This window comes from Hypanus sabinus, chromosome 21, assembly GCF_030144855.1.
Source record: "Hypanus sabinus isolate sHypSab1 chromosome 21, sHypSab1.hap1, whole genome shotgun sequence".
Classification (NCBI taxonomy): domain Eukaryota; kingdom Metazoa; phylum Chordata; class Chondrichthyes; order Myliobatiformes; family Dasyatidae; genus Hypanus; species Hypanus sabinus.
In genome coordinates this window covers 65,750,031-65,763,352 of record NC_082726.1, presented here as the reverse complement: position 1 = coordinate 65,763,352, position 13,322 = coordinate 65,750,031, and the positions used below count along the sequence as shown (strand labels likewise).

Genomic DNA, 13,322 nt, shown 5'->3' with positions numbered 1-13,322 from the left:
ACGTTGCTGCATTGCCCAGCAACCCCCAGTTTCACTCTGACCTAATCATGGGACAACGTTGCTGCACTGCCCAGCAATCCCCAGTTTCACTCTGACATAATTGTGGGACAATGTATAATCTTTTTGTTTATGTATCTGATGAGAGACACAACACGGAGTAGGCCGTTCCAGCCCTTCAAGTCGCACCACTCAGCAACCCTCGACAACTCCAATTTAACTATAGCCTAATCACCGAACAATTCACAATGACCAATTAATCTACCCAGTACATCTTCAGACTGGGAGGAAACCAGAGCACCCAGAGAAAACCCATGCGTTCCACAAGGATGACATACAGAGACACCAGGCTGAACTCTGTCGCCTGGATTGTAATAGTGTCTCAATAACTGCTGCACTACTGCAGCACCCATGGGTCTAAGTGGGTTGGAATCATTCCAGAGGCCTCTCTGATAATTTTCTATCTTTAGATTTATGCAGAAACCACTGCTTCATTAAAACAAGGTCCATTATCCTCAAAGAGAGGGAGGGAGTAAATCTGGAGTGTGGATGGTGGCTAGTTGGGAAGTACATAGTATTTCAGTGTTCCTGAATTTCAGTAAAGCTTGGTTAGTCTTCACACTGCTCCCTGTTCATTTAATAATTGACAATAATGATGAGAAGGCATCAGGGCACAAACATTTACCCATTGTAATTCATTGCTTATGTGGGAAGGCTGTGAGACTAGTGAATTCCCTGCCGTGACTGAGATCTCACCACTAGGACAGCAAGCTGTTTACTATTTACTGAACATTGACTTCTCTAACTTCCGTTAATGCCCCTCCTCCCCTTCTTACCCCATCCCTGACATATTTAGTTGTTTACCTGTTCTCCATCTCCCTCTGGTGCTCCCCCCCCCCCCTTCTCCTGAGGCCTCCTGTCCTATGATCCTTTCCCTTCTCCAGCTCTGTATCACTTCCGCCGATCACCTTTCCAGCTCTTAGCTTCATCCCACCCCCTCCGGTCTTCTCCTATCATTTCGCATTTCCCCCTCCCCCCTCTACTTTCAAATCTCTTACTATCTTTCCTTTTGGTTAGTCCTGACGAAAGGTCTCGGCCCAAAACGTCGACATCGCTTCTCCCTATAGATGCTGCCTAGCCTGCTGTGTTCTAACAGCATTTTGTGTGTGCTGTTGTTTGAATTTCCAGCATCTGCAGATTTCCTCGTGTTTACTATTTACTGTACTGTTTTCTGTGCACTAGGTGCACTTTAAATTCTTTATTCTTCTTATTTGTAGTAATATTTTGTTAAATGTACTGCATATGATATATGTTTTGTGGGTGTACTGTGGTTTGAAGGAACATTTGGTTGTATATTTGTAGAGTTAGATGATAGACTTTTAACATTGGAGAAGTTGTGGCTCTTCTTGCCGGAAAGTGAAGGGCACATAATACGATAGCGCGGTAGCAGAAGGGTGAGCACCAGCTGTAAGGTCAGGGTTAAATTCCTTCTGTAAGGAGTTGTACGTTCTCCCCATGACCACATGGCTTCCCTCCAGGTGCTTCAGTTTCCTCCCACATCCCAAAGACGTACCATTAGGGTTAATTAGCTGTTGGCATGCTATGTTGGTGCCAGAAGTGTCATTGCATATGACGAAATACAATAAAATAGATAGACCCAGAACACATGCACATTTACGATTCAATCATACTTTATTTTAATTGTGCACAAGGAGAACAGCATGGTCCCTGTCACCCACCCTGTTCCAAAGGCTGAACAGAGAAATGTCAATTTTATACAAAATTGACTTGCAGTTACGGATATTGATGATTTGGTAAACTGCATATGTTTGAATTCCTTCCTTGCAAAAATAATCACCGTTCACAATACAGATGTTTGAAGTCACTAAAAGCTACATGCTGACAACTGATGTCACTTTGAAGTTAGTAAAGCAATTGTATTAGTTGGTGTCTGTGCCTTGGATTGTTTATCTCATCTCCAGACCCATGATGTGCAAAAGGAAGCTGTTCTTCTAGACCAGGGGTCAGCAACCTTTACCACTGAAAGAGCCACTTGGACCCGTTTCCCACAGAAAAGAAAACACTGGGAGCCGCAAAACCCGTTTGACATTTAAAATGAAATAACACTGCATACAACGTTTTGTTTTGCCTTTATGCTATGTATAAATAAACTATAATGTGTTGCATTTATGAAATTGATGAACTCCTGCAGAGAAAACGAAATTACATTTCTGCATGCAACAAAAACATTTTGAACTCCGAAAAAAAGACGTTGGGTTGAAGGTTACTTTTAAGTAAAATACTCAACGTCTATTTGAGTCCTTCTTGTATTTATGAAAAACGCCAAACTTAAATTTGCCGCCAGCAGCAAACCAAAAATAACGTCAGCCAGCTGTCAACCTGAAAAATAAAAGGACTATTTCACTGAACAATGAAAACATATGAATATACGTAAAATAATACGCAATTAAAATATTTATCATACTTCTTCAGGTTGACTCACACCTGACAATGCAGTCGTATTCAGTAGGGATGGATCGATGCTTAGGGGAGTGACCGGGAAGGATAATGTGTTTTTTCCCTCTCTGAACTCACAGAAGCGTTTCCCAAACGATGTTTGCATTGCGATGATTGCAGAATGTAAATACTCCGAATTTATCATGTCGTGACATTGTTTGAACTCTCTCAAATTGGGGAAGTGAGACAATGTGCCTTTCTGTAAATCTCTGGCAAGCAACATCAACTTGCGCTCGAATGCAAAACATCCTCCAACATGTGCAGGGCTGTACGTCCTTACCCCGTTGAAGAGCTGTGTTCAGCATGTTCAGGTGCGCTGTCATGTCTACCATAAAGTGTAGCTTTTCCAGCCACTCTGGCTGTTCCAGCTCAGGAAAGTTGAGCCCTTTGCTGCCCAGGAAAGTTTTCACTTCTTCCAGACGCGCGACAAAGCGTTTCAGCACCTCCCCTCTGGACAGCCAGCGATAAAAACACGTTGTAGCGGTTGCTACACGCAGTCAGTAAACTGCAGTCAAAGATAGCTTTATTCGAACTAAACAGCCTTGCTTTTAAGCCTCCCTCAACCCGCCCCCCATGGGCGCGGATGCTGCAAAAGACACGTACTCACAAACCCCCGTAGGCTATCTCCCTTAGCCTGAACGCTGGCTAATTGTGAGCCGGTTCGGATGTGTCAGGAAATGGGTCGCCACAACGTCTTATTTAGATTGTACAAGATCACCATAATCTTCAAATTTAGATTTACATTTCAAAAACTAACAAACTAACATAAAATACATATTAATTAAATACTGACCATGTAGCGGTGTGCTACACGCAGCGCTAAAATTACGACACGGAGTCGGTAACTGCAGTCGAAGGAAAAAAACTTTATTTGAAATCTTCAGCCTCACTTTTAAGCCTCCCTCAACCTGCCCGCCCCCCCCCATGGCGCAGAGGCTCCAAAGCTCTGTGCTCGCAAACCCCCGTAGGCTATCTTATTGTGAGTCGGTTCGGATGTGCCAGGAAAAGGGTCGCCACAACCAATTATTTCCCAAAGCAACAGGGAGCCGCAGCACAGACGTAAAAGAGCCACATGTGGCTCCGGAGCCGCGGGTTGCCGACCCCCGTTCTAGACCTTTCTTAAACCTGGCTGGCTGCATTCTATCCTTGCATGTATATTTATGTTAACCTTTGCCTCACCACAACTTCTGTAGAGACGTGGCAACCCTTATATGCTTCGATGTACATGTGACAAATAAAGCTAATCTTTATCTTTACCGTTGGGGGTTTATCAACATTTTGAAGGCACATTGGTCTTCATAAGTGTTTCAGCATGGGCTAAATGGGCTGAAAGGTCTGTGCTTTAGTTTTCTACGATTCTAAAAGTATAAAAAGTTTGGATTCAGTGGGTGAGGACAAACTATTTCCACAGGCCAGAGTGTCAGTATTGAGAAGTCGTAGATTTAGGATAACTTTCAAATTTACGACAGGGAAAATATGAATCCATTTGTTTGGTACATTGAGTAATGTCCGAAAATACATCGTGGAGGAAAGTTCATTAATAACTTTCAAAAGGAACTGTAAAATATGAGGAGGACTCCGAGGATGGAATTGGAGAGTTATGGCAGCATAGCAGTTAGCGCAATGCCATTACAGCTCAGGATGTTGGAGTTTGGAGTTTAATTCCAGTGTCCTCTGTAAGGAGTCTGTACATCCTTCCCATGAATGCATGGGTTTCCACCAGGTGCTCCAGTTTCCTTCCATAGTCCAAAAAGGTAGATTAGCTTGGTCAATGTAAATGGTCCCGTGATTAGGTTAGGGGTAATCGGGATAGTTGTTGAGCAGTGTGGTTCAGAAGGACGTAAGGGTCCATTCTGCATTGTATCCTTAAATAATAACTTTAAAAAAACTGTTCAGTATGGTTCAGACATGAATGTCTGGTTACCTCCATCTGTCCATCTGGAGATCCTGTAAAATGATTAGCTCACTAATGCACCTTCTGTACCTTTCTTGTTTAGGCCTGTACTTCAGCAGTCTGCTTTGCCCAGGCATTCTGAGTTCAATCATATTCTTTACTGCCAGTCATATTGGGGAATATGGAGGCGTTTTCAGCGTAATCGCCTTTGCAGTTCTGGCCAGGATAGTGTTTTTCCAGTACCACCGAATCTCTCATTACTCCAGGTAAGGTCATTTACCCCAGTCTCTACTGATCTCTGCCCCCTCCCTAGTCTTACCACACCTTGTCCATATCTACATGATCCCAGGAATGAAAGGGTTACTGTGTGAGGAGTGCTTGATGGCTGTGGGCATTTTAGAAAAAGGAAAGGGGATCTCATTGAAAACTATCGAATTTTGAAAGGTTTAGACTGAGTGGACGTGGTGAGGATGTTCATTGTGTTCTGAGGCTGTGCCGCTTTGTCCCAGTGAGAGGGTCTAGGACCGGAGAGTACAGCCTCAGAGCACAAAGATGTCCCTTTAGAACAAAGATAAGAAAGGATTCCTTTAGCCAGATGGTGGTGAATCTGTGTGATTCACCGCCACAGGTGGCTGTAAAAATCAAGTCATTGAGTATATTTAAAGCAAGGTTGATAGTTTTTTGATTAGTCAGGGCGTCAAAGGTTATGGGGAGAAAGTAGGAGAATGGGGTTGAGAGGGAAAAATATATCAGCCATGGTTAACTGGCAGAGCAGATTTGATGAACCGAATATTCTAATTGTGCTCTCTTGTCTTCTGGTCTTTCTCTCTGCTCTGTTGACTAGAGCTCCACATAGCACTTAGCCCATGTCTAATGGCACAGTAGCATGGTGGTCAGCCATTGCCACTGCCTATAAGGAGTTTGTGTGTCCTCCCCGCGACTGTGTGGGTTTCCTCAGGGTGCTCTGGTTTCCTCCCACAGTCCAAAAACGTACTGGTTGGTAAGTCATTGTAATCTAATTAAATTAGGTTAATTGGTCATTGTAAATTGTCTCAAGATTAGTCTAGGATTAAATTGGGCAGCCCAGCTTGAAGGGCCAGGAGGGCCTGTTCTGTGCTGTATCTCAATAAACAAACAAAATAACTAGGACTAGAAGGGCCGAGATGGGCTGTTTCCATGCTGTAATTGGTGCATATGGACTCTATATAGTTCAAGCTCAATCCTTGTTTTGCAGTCTATGCCAGTTTTCTCAGCAACTGGTGTGTGGGCTGAATCCAGTCCATAGCAACATCGTTGCCAGTCTGTTGAGATGAAATAAAAGAAAAATAAATTGTCTAGTTATTATCATATGCACAAGTGCAAAATCTCACTTGTGACAGGATCACAAGCACATAGCATCATATAAGCAATATTCACTGGGGAAAAAGTCATAAATTATGTATTTTTACAAGAAAGAGCAGAATTAGAACTTGAAAAAACAAATTGAACAGTGTTGCTATGCTGAGTTAGTAATTATGGATGTGTCAGTTCATTCAAGAACTGAATGATTGAAGGGATGTCCTTTCTGATGGTAGTTACAAGTTGTTTGGCCTGAATGGTGGGAACCTTTGATAGATACTGCTTTCTTGAGGCAAACAAGATCACAGTTTAAGGAGATTAAAGTCTGCTATGCAGTTGGATTGATGGGTACACTCCAAAGCAAAAAATAATTTACGAACACTAGTTTTAATCAAGGCCTTTTTGTCTTCTCCATTGCCACAAACTCCTGCCCTTGTAGAGATGTTTAAAATTATGAGAGGTTTAATAATATGGATGGGAAGAGTCTTTTCCCCAGGGAAGGGAGTCCAAAATTAGGGAGTATGGGTTTAGAATGAGATGGGCTAAAAGCAAGAAATTGGGACTAGATGGGTGGTCAGCAACGATTGGTAGGGCAAAGGAACTACCATGCTGTTTGCACTATAAATTTAATTGTAATAATAAATGCAGTGATTTTGCCATTGTACCAACCAGGGTTCTTGGATTAACACTGGTTACCCAGCTGAACATTAACACGTCCTTTTACCCCATTACAGGTCACCCAACCCCATGTACCTCGGCACGTTTACTGCAGGGATCTTCCATTCTTTGTATTGCTTCTACTGCAAGATCCTGCCAGATATCCTTGTTGTGCACTGTTCTATTTAACAGGCTTAAAGTGATGGCTCAGCTTAAGTTATACTGCCATATGATTTTATCTACCCCTTATGGATTGTACCTACCCATAAAGTTGTAGAGTCCTTGAAAGTGACTCCATTAGAGACATTGAAACATAGAAAACCTACAGCACAATACAAGCCCTTTGGCCCACAATGCTGTGCCAAACATGTACTTACATGTGTTGTCAAATCAGTTCAGAGTTGAACAAGTGTGGATAACTTCACTCACCTCAACACTGAACATAAGCTATGGACTCATTTTCAAGGACTGAACAACATGTTCTCAGTATTACTGATTTATTATTTTAATTTATTTTTGTATTTTCAGTTTGCCTTTTGCACTTTGGTTGTGTGTAGTTTTTCATTGATTCTATTATGTTTCTTTTTTCTACTGTGAAAGACTACAGAAAATGGGTTATGAAGTATATGAAGACGTATATGTACTTTGATAATGGGTTCTGAAGAAGGGTCTTGGCCCGAAATGTCATCTGTTTTCTCTTTTCCATAGATGCTGCCTGGCCTGCTGAGTTCCTCCGTCATCTTGCATGTGTTACTTTGAACTTTATAACTTTGAATGGATAGCCAAAGGTGGCTCTGTGGTAGAGAACGCAGAAGAAAGTGTTGCTTTCTCTGGCACCTTTCACATCCATTTCAGAATGTCCCAAAGTGATTCAGAGCCAGTGGGTTAATTGTTATCAGCATGGTGCAAGGAAGCGTTCAATTCAATCTATCTAATAGTCCCATGTTTTCCTCGTGGCTTTCAACATAAACTATTTAGAATCAGAATCAGGTTTATTATCACCAGCAGGTGGAGTGAAATGTGTTAACTTAGCAGCAGCCGCTCAGTGCAATACACAATATAGAAGAAAAATAAAGTATGTAAAAGTAAATAAATAAGTAAATCAATTACAGTATATGTATATTGAATGGATTAAAAATTGTGCAAAAACAGAAATATATATTTAAAAACTGAGGTAGTGTTCACAGATTCAATGTCCATTTAGGAATAGGATGGCAGAAGGGAAGAAGCTGTTCGTGAATCGCTGAGTGTGTGCCTTCAGGCTTCTGTACTTCCCAACTGATGGTAACAGTGAGAAAAGGATATACCCTGGGTGCTGGATGTTGCCTTTCTGAGACACTGCTCCCTGAAGGTGTCCTAGTACTTTGTTTAGATAGACCTTTCAGTTGATTAGTTAGTTACAGCATTATTGTTATTGCTGAGGACAACGAGATTATAGTGTTCATCCATTCAGTGCAAGATAGTAAACTGGTAACTAAATTACAAGAAACACAATGCTACATTTAAAATAACATCTGACTTACTCAGAATGACATCTAAGTTGATGCAGCTCAGATAAAAAAAAATAACATTCTTCATGTTCGTTTTAGTTCTTTTGCATGTCTTAAATCTGTGTCCTATGATGTTTGACTGGAACCATTTTCTCCTCATTCACTGTACACTCAGTGGTCACATTAAGTACAGGAGTGTACCTAATAAACTGGCCACAGAAGTGCAACTAGACGTGGTCTTCTGCTGCTTCAAGGTTTGACATGCTGTGCTTTCAGAGATGCACAGGGGCCATGAGAAGTCCTTGTGAGCAGGATTAAGGAAAACCCCAAGGCATTCTACAAGTATGTGAAGAGCAAAAGGATGAGCCGTGTGAGAATAGGACCAATCAGGTGTGATAGTGGAAACGTGCATGGAGTCGGAGGAGGTAGTGGAGGTACTTAATGAATACTTTGCTTCAGTATTCACCAGGGGAAAGACCTTGGCAATTGTGGGGAAGACTTACAGTGGACTGAAACGCTTGAGACATTAACAAAAAGGATGAGCTGGAAATTTTGAAAAGCATTAAGTTAAATAAGTCACAGGGACTGGATGAGATATACCCCAGGCAACTGTAGGAAGTGAGGGAAGACATTGCTGAGCCTCTTGCAATGATCTTTGCGTCATTAATAGGGACGGGAGAAGTACCGGAGGATTGGACGGTTGCAAATGTTGTTCCTTTGTTCAAGAAAGGAAGTAGAGATAACCCAGGAAATTATAGACCAGTGAGTCTGACTTCAGTACTGGGCAAGTTGTTGGAGAAGATTCTGAGATGCAGGATTTATGAGCATTTGGAGAGACAACCTCATTAGGGATAGTCAGTATGGTTTTATCAAGGGCAGGTCTTGCCTTACAAGTCTGATTAAATTCTTTGAGGATGTAACAAAACACATTGATGAAGATAGGGCAGTGATGTGTATATGGATTTCAGTAAGGCATTTAATAAGGTTTCCCATGTAAAGCTCCTTCAGAAAGGGATGCAAGAATGCTTTGTGGATCCAGAACTGGCTTGCTCACAAAAGGCAAAGGATGGTTGTAGATGATTTGTATTCTACGTGGAGGTCGGTGACCAGTGGTGTTCCACAGAAATCTGTACTGGGACCCCTCTTTGTGATTTTTATAAATGATAAAGAAGTAGAAGGGTAGTTTAGAAAGTTTGCTGATGACTCAAAAGTTGGGGGTGTTGTAGACAGTCTGGAAAGTTGTCACAGGTTACAGCGGGACATTGATAGGATGCAGAACTGGGCTGAGAAGTGGCAGATGGACTTCAACCCAGATTAGTGTGAAGTGGTTTACTTTGGTAGGTCAAATTTGAAGACAGAAGATTAAATTAATGGTAAGACTCTTGGCAGTGTGGAGGATCTGAGAGATCTTGGTGTCTGTGTCCATAGGACACTCAAAGCTGTTGCACAGGTTAACAGTGTTGTTAAGAAGGCATATGGTGTATTGGCCCTCATCAACCATGGGATTAAGTTCAAGAGCCATGAGGTAATGTTACAACTACATCAGACCTCACTTGGAGTATTGTATTCAGTTCTGGTCATCTTACTGCAGGAAGGATGTGGATTCTATAGAGAGAGTGCAGAGGAGAATTACAAAGATGTTGCCTAGATTGGAGGTGTACCTTATGAGAATAGGTTGAGTGAACTTGGCCTTTTCTCTTTGGAGCAACGAAGGATGAGAAGTGACCTGATAGAGGTGTATAAGATGATGAGAGGCATTGATTGTGTGGATAGCCAGAAGCTTTTTCCCAGGGCTGAAATGGTTAACACAAGGGGACATAGTTTTAAGGTGCTTGGTAATAAGTACCGAGAAGATGTTAGGGTACATTTTTCCACACAGAGAGTGGCGATTGCATGGAATGCACTGTGAGCAACAGTGGTGGAAACGGATACAATAGGGTCTTTTAAGAGCCTCTTAGATACATCAAGCTTAAAAAAATAGAGGGCTATGCGGTAGGGAAATTGTAGGCAGTTTCTAGAGTATGTTACATGGTCAGCGCAACATTGTGGGCGCAGGGCCTGTAATGTGCTGTAGATTTCTATGTTCTATGAAACCTTTTGAGATTGTGAACACCCCATCAAATCTCACTGTGTGTTTCTCGTTGGGCATTTGAAATGACTGAGTCTTCAGCCATGTCTTTGGCCCTTCAGTGAGGCTGTGTTCCTTTTATTTCCTTGCAAACCCCACTGCCTTTCCAATGCCTTGGTATACCTCCATCGTTGCTTCTTTTCAGTGAAACAAATGTGGATATTGCAGTCACATTGAAGCGAATGAAGTTCAAAGTACATATATGTTACCGCATCCATATACTACCTTGAGATTCATTTTCTTGCAGGCATTCTCAATAAATACCAAGAAACAATAGAATCAATGAAAAACTACACACAAGTAGATGGATAAACAACCAATGAGCAAAAGACAACAAGATCAGAAACTACACAAAGAAAAACAAAATAATGCTAATAAATATTAGGAACATTAGTTGAAGAACCCTTGAAAGTGAGACCCTTGAAAGGTTGGGGTGAGTGAAGTTATCCACATTGGTTCAAGAGTCTGATGGTTGAGGGGTTTTAACTGTTCCTAAACTGGTGGTGTGGAACTTGAGGTTCATGTACCTCCTTCCCAGTGGTGGCAGTGAGAAGAGAACCTGGCTTGGATGATGGGGACCCTTGATGATAGATATTGCTTTCCTGTGACTGTGCTCTGTGTAGATGTGCTTAATGGCTTGGCAGGCTTTGAGTTTAAATACATGGGACTTAAATTTTTAAGTACATGGATGGGAGGGGTATGAATGGTTATGGTCCAGGTGCAGGTCGACAGAATAACAGTCCAGCATGGACTAGATGGGTCACAGGGCTTGTTTTTGATCTGTAGTGCTCTGGGGTTCTAAATAACCCTTCCTTTTTCTTACAGCATTGCACATTTCCATTTGCAATTATGTAATGCTCCATTACTATGATCTATTTAAATTGTTGCATTATGCAGAAAGTAGATCTCAAAGATAATTCCCAAACTGAGCCAAAAAAGGGTGAGACTATTCCTTGACTAATTACACCTCTCTGGCCAGCAAAGATGCTGCTGTGTTTCATGACAATGTTGGCAACTCTTCTGCTCTGGATATTCGTGAAACTGCTAATGAAAGACCCTGGGAATCTGCAAGAATCTGACACTGCGGAAAAGTATTTAACTGTTGCTCAGCTGATTGAAACAAATGAGAAGCCATCCAGATTCTGCATTTATTGTGAGGTATTGGCTTGTTATTGTGATGTACTGGCTGGTTCCATGCAGTCATTTTTCTCTTGGTATTATTTGGTTCCAATAGATAACTCCAGTTATTTTAGATTTGTCCAGAAAGGAAGACGCCAGTGCGGTTGCTCCCAACATTCCACCATTTTATTACCTCTAGCATCATTACTATTTTCTGCCATACCCTATAAAGCTTTAAATTTCAAAGTATGCGTAAGTTCTTTGGAATTTTTAATTCAATTTTAGAATTTGAACAATCGTGGCATATTCTTCATCTGCCATGTTCCTTGTTAATTTGATACAGGCTCATGCTGTTTATGACTTGAATGTATTTTCATTAGAACTCTGTTGTTTTTAGCACTAATTAAGTTTCAAATCAGTACTAAAACAAGTGATAATCATCTGTATAAGTACATATAAGCATAGGTGGAATGAAAACCTTGCAGCAGTATCAGGCACATATGTAGTACATTAACAACATTCACTAGAAAAACTTAAAACAATCTTTACAAGAAAGAACAAAATGAAACCCAAAAAATACCCATTTTAGTGCAGAGTTGTAGTTTTAGTAAACTAATGATTAGGGATCAGGGATAATGGGGTTGAGAGGGATAATACTGTGGAAGACACACAGAATGCCAGATGTTGAAGGGTGTGAGGGAAGAGAAGTGGGTGCAGTTACTATTACAAGGGAGAAGGTGCTCAAAAACCTGAAAGACTTAAAGGTACATTAAGTCACCCGGACCAGATGAACTGCACCCTAGGGTTCTGAAGAGGTAGCGTTAGAGATTGTGGCAGCATTAGAAATGATCTTTCAAAAATCACTGGCATGGTGCCAGAGACAGGAAAATTGAAAATGTCACAGTACTCTTTAAGAAAGGAAAAAGGCAGCAGAAAGGCAATTATAGACCAGTTAGCCTGACCTGGGTGGTTAGGAAGATGTTAGTCAATTGTTAAGGATGAGTTGATGGAGTACTTGGTAACACAGGACAAGATAGGACACAATCAACATGGGTTCCTTCTGGGAAAATCCTGCCTGATGAACTTATTGGAATTGGTTGAAGAGATTACAAGTAGGATAGATAAAGGGGATGCAGTGGATGTTGTACATTTGGACTTTCAGAAGGCCTTTGACAAGGTGCCACACATGAGACTACTTACCAAGTTAAGAGCACGTGGTATTACAGGAAAGTACTAACATGGTTAGAGCATTGACTGGAAGAAGGCAGCGAGTGGGAACAAAAGGATCCTTGTCTGGTTGGCTGCCAGTGACTAGTGGTGTTCCGTAGGGGTTGGTGTTGGGACCACTTCTTTTTATGCTGTTTATAAATGATTTAGATAATGAAATAGATGGCTTTGTTGCCAAGTTTGCAGATGATACGAAGATTGGAGGAGGGCAGGTAGTATTGAGGAAACAGGTAGGATGCAGAAGGACTTTGACAGATTAGGAGAATGGGCAAGAAAGTGGCAAATGAAATATAATATTGGAAAATGCACAATCATGAACTTTGGTTGTAGAAATAAATGTGCGGACTATTTTCTAAACAGGAAAATATCCAAAAATCTGAGATGCAAAGGGTCTTGGTAGTCCTTGTGCAAAACTCCCTAAAGGCTGACTTGCAGATTGAGTCAGTAGTGAGGAAGGCAAACGCAAAGTTGGCATTCATTTCAAGAGGTCTAGAACACAGAAGCAGGGATGTGATGCTGAGGCTTTATAAGGCACTGGTGAGGGCTGTCTTTGAGTATTATGTACAGTTTTGGTCTCAGAAGAGATTTGCTGGCATTGGAGAGGGTTCAGAGGAGGTTCACAAGGATGATTCCAGGAATGAAAGGGTTATCATACGAGGAACATTTGATGGCTCGGAGTCTGTACTCACTGGAATTCAGAAGGTTGAGGGGGGATCTCATTGAAACCTTTCAAATGTTGAAAGGCCTAGACAAAGTAGATGTGGAAATGATGTTTCCCATGGTGGGAGAGTCCAGGACAAGAGGGCACAGCCTTAGATTGCAGGGGTGTCCATTCAAAACAGATGTGGAAACATTTCTTTAGGGTGGTGAATTTGTGGAATTTGTTGCCATGTGCAGCTGTGGAGGCCAGATCATTAGGTGTATTTAAGGCAGAGATTGATAGGTTCTTGATTGG

At 41.6% G+C, this 13,322-nt stretch overlaps 1 protein-coding gene across 1 annotated transcript in view; it reads left to right on the top strand.

Moving 5' to 3' along the window:
• The window catches only part of si:ch211-223a10.1 (uncharacterized), a 35,388-nt gene that overhangs the window by 19,687 nt on the left and 2,379 nt on the right, over positions 1-13,322 (top strand). The window contains exons 7-9 of the mRNA XM_059946770.1: positions 4,512-4,674; positions 6,481-6,563; positions 10,989-11,179. Of these exons, the coding sequence (XP_059802753.1) occupies positions 4,512-4,674; positions 6,481-6,563; positions 10,989-11,179 (437 nt within the window). The remainder of the gene's footprint in view (positions 1-4,511; positions 4,675-6,480; positions 6,564-10,988; positions 11,180-13,322) is intronic.